Source organism: Schistocerca nitens, chromosome 2 (genome assembly GCF_023898315.1).
Source record: "Schistocerca nitens isolate TAMUIC-IGC-003100 chromosome 2, iqSchNite1.1, whole genome shotgun sequence".
Classification (NCBI taxonomy): domain Eukaryota; kingdom Metazoa; phylum Arthropoda; class Insecta; order Orthoptera; family Acrididae; genus Schistocerca; species Schistocerca nitens.
In genome coordinates, this window is record NC_064615.1 from 344,606,063 (window position 1) to 344,608,697 (window position 2,635).

General features: G+C 34.9%; 1 protein-coding gene across 3 annotated transcripts; it reads right to left on the reverse strand.

Moving 5' to 3' along the window:
* Positions 1 to 499: 499 nt before the first annotated feature.
* On the reverse strand, positions 500 to 2,283 carry LOC126234399 (actin-related protein 2/3 complex subunit 4). 3 transcript variants are annotated; one of them, XM_049943085.1, is made up of 2 exons: positions 2,131 to 2,283; positions 500 to 1,797 (listed from the first exon to the last, which is right to left on the reverse strand). In XM_049943085.1, exon 2 carries the CDS (start codon positions 1,650 to 1,652, stop codon positions 1,146 to 1,148), a length of 507 nt encoding a protein of 168 aa, XP_049799042.1. In that variant the 5' UTR covers positions 1,653 to 1,797; positions 2,131 to 2,283; the 3' UTR covers positions 500 to 1,145. The 3 variants fall into 3 exon arrangements, with proteins under 3 accessions (XP_049799042.1, XP_049799043.1, XP_049799045.1); XM_049943086.1 differs by lacking the exon at positions 2,131 to 2,283 and adding an exon at positions 1,978 to 2,123; XM_049943088.1 differs by lacking the exon at positions 2,131 to 2,283 and adding an exon at positions 1,884 to 2,019.
* Positions 2,284 to 2,635: the final 352 nt, after the last annotated feature.

Below are 2,635 nucleotides of genomic sequence, written 5' to 3' on the forward strand. Positions count from 1 at the left end.
GGTGCTTTATCCGGATGATTTTTTAAAAAATGTTGTATCACACAAAATTGATATACTGAAGTGACCAACGAAGTTATGTGATTGCCTTCTGTCTCAAAATTATTCTGTAACACATGCTAACTAGCTTTTAGAAGCTCAGTTTACAGCACAAAAATTTCCTTCATTTTTAATCCTTTAACGATAACAGTAACTGATCTAAGCACTAATGGAACAGTATGAAACATTCCTTCTAACAGACTTCAAATTAAATTGCACATAGCAGCTGCTGGTGTATTGTAAGTTACTTTTGTACCGACACTTCAATTTCCAATCAATTCCGGGGAGTACACTTAAAAAGAGGACTAGCATGTAAAAAAAACAACACTGAAAAGTTCAATTGAGAATCTACAGTATAACAAAAATTTTGTGTTGGTGTCTTGGGCTATTTTAGTTACATACTTCTTGTGTCAGATAACATTATATAGAAATGGTTTCACAGAAAAATGAAATTTGTATCACATTTCTACAATAAAACCACTTTTAATTATTTCATACAAAAATGTGGTAAGTGGATGACATGAGACTTCTAGGAACAAACTGTACTCTCCTTAATATAGAAGTATAAACTAAACAGTGTTAATAAGTAAACAATGTTTATAACAAAAAATAGGTCATGCAATTTTGTGGATCATACTTTGTATTACATAAAACAAAATATTCTACAAATGCAAATGTCTCATACACTGTTGCTTTCTCGCAACAAAATCAGAACTAACAAAACATTTTTCTTACAATTTTTAAAATTCTAAAACAAATGAGCTATGAAACAACAGTCTTTGCATGAAATTTCACTATGATTGTGGGTAATATATTTGCATGCAAGGCAAATTTCCTTACATGAATCACAGCAAACAGCACCTTCTTACATATTATGTCAGAACTGCAAACATAAAGAAAGCCTAATAACACGTTCTTAGCCAGTAAAGTTCATAATCGTAATCACTGACTGCTTTTCACCCACACACAGAGTGCAGGAAAGCAGCAAAAAAGAATATGACTTGGCAGAATTCGTATCAATCTTAGTTGCTGTAGCTCATACATCAGATAAGTCATCTAACAACAAGAAATGCTATTCAACTGCCAAATACTGTAAGATGTAAACGCCATTAAAACCTCTTCAAGAACTCTTCTGAACAAATTCGTGCACGTGCATTAACTGCAAGTTTCATTTCACTAATTTCTTTATCAATTTCTTCCATGAAATGTATGACAAAATCAACCAACTTATGCTTATACATCTGTTCTGTGTGAAAATTAGTGATAAGAAAACTTATATCATATCCTTCAACTGGTTTTCGTCTTAGCACAATAAAATTTTCTGCTCTCATCATCATGAATCTCATGAATTTGTGACACAATATGCGCTCTATCTCATCAGCCTGCTTAACAGCAATACTTATACGAACTGAATTGACTGATGTCTCAATAAGCACCTTTTCTTTTTCATTGCGGCTTATAATTACTGGAGTCAGAAGAAGCTCCTTACTAGTTCTCACCTCCACCTCTGGTTTGTTATGTCTCTCCACAACCTGCGACGAAAAATTGTCTAGGCACATTGCAGCTGTGAGAGTATGTCTCACGGCAGTGAGATACGGCCTGAGGGTGGCTGCCATTCAGACTGGTGATTACAGTCCTTTGGTGTTTCACAGGTTTCACTTCGTTTGTCACAATGCCAGTACCTGATTTGCAGGTATGCAGGCACTATTTTTTAAGTGCGAAAGAGCCTTCTTCGTTTCAGTCATCCGATGTGACTGCGAACTGTAATAACATAAACAAGATCAGATTATGACAGTTGTTTTACATCTCATAACCACAAATACAGTTATTACACAGGTCATCCCTACCGAATAACTAAACCATGGAACCAGCAGTTATAGTCTAAAGATTCTAATCATCGTTTTACCAGACGCAAATGTGTCAGATTACTTCATAACTCACAGGTTAGGAAGAGCGGCAAGTACGGGCGTCACCCACTTTGTTTAGTGACAATTCTTTCCATTCTCCTATTTCTCCACAGTATTTTTCTCACTGAATATTGGCTTAAAATATAAATATTTTTATGTAAAACTATTTATGACTAAAAAGAATAACCTGGATTGCAGCAGCTGAAACAAATTTCCCCTATCAAGTATCAACATCGATAGCGTAGATCCTGACACTCCCATGTGCTGTATTTATATCGATATCAAAAGCTCCCATTACACGTCATTACAGTCGAGTAGCCCCATGAGGACAGTGAGTTAAAAGTACGCAAATGTTTCATCTTCAACGAATCGCATTACAGATTTTATGACTAAATAATACTTCGCTAACTGTAACACCTCATATAATACCTATAATGTTTTATTTTTATACATTTCTGTGACACTGATTAGGCCATGGCCTACTTTCTGCTCTATCCTCACCGTATCCTGTCTTATTTTGTCAATGTTTTCAATGTAACCTATATATTATTTCTGTAGTGCTTCTGATAGGTCCGATACTATTGTACTAAATGATCTATGGACGAATAAATAAATGAATAATCCTGAATATCACGTCTGTGCAGCCCAAGATTCGCAGAAAGAAATGGAGATAAGATAGACGTAATCAACAA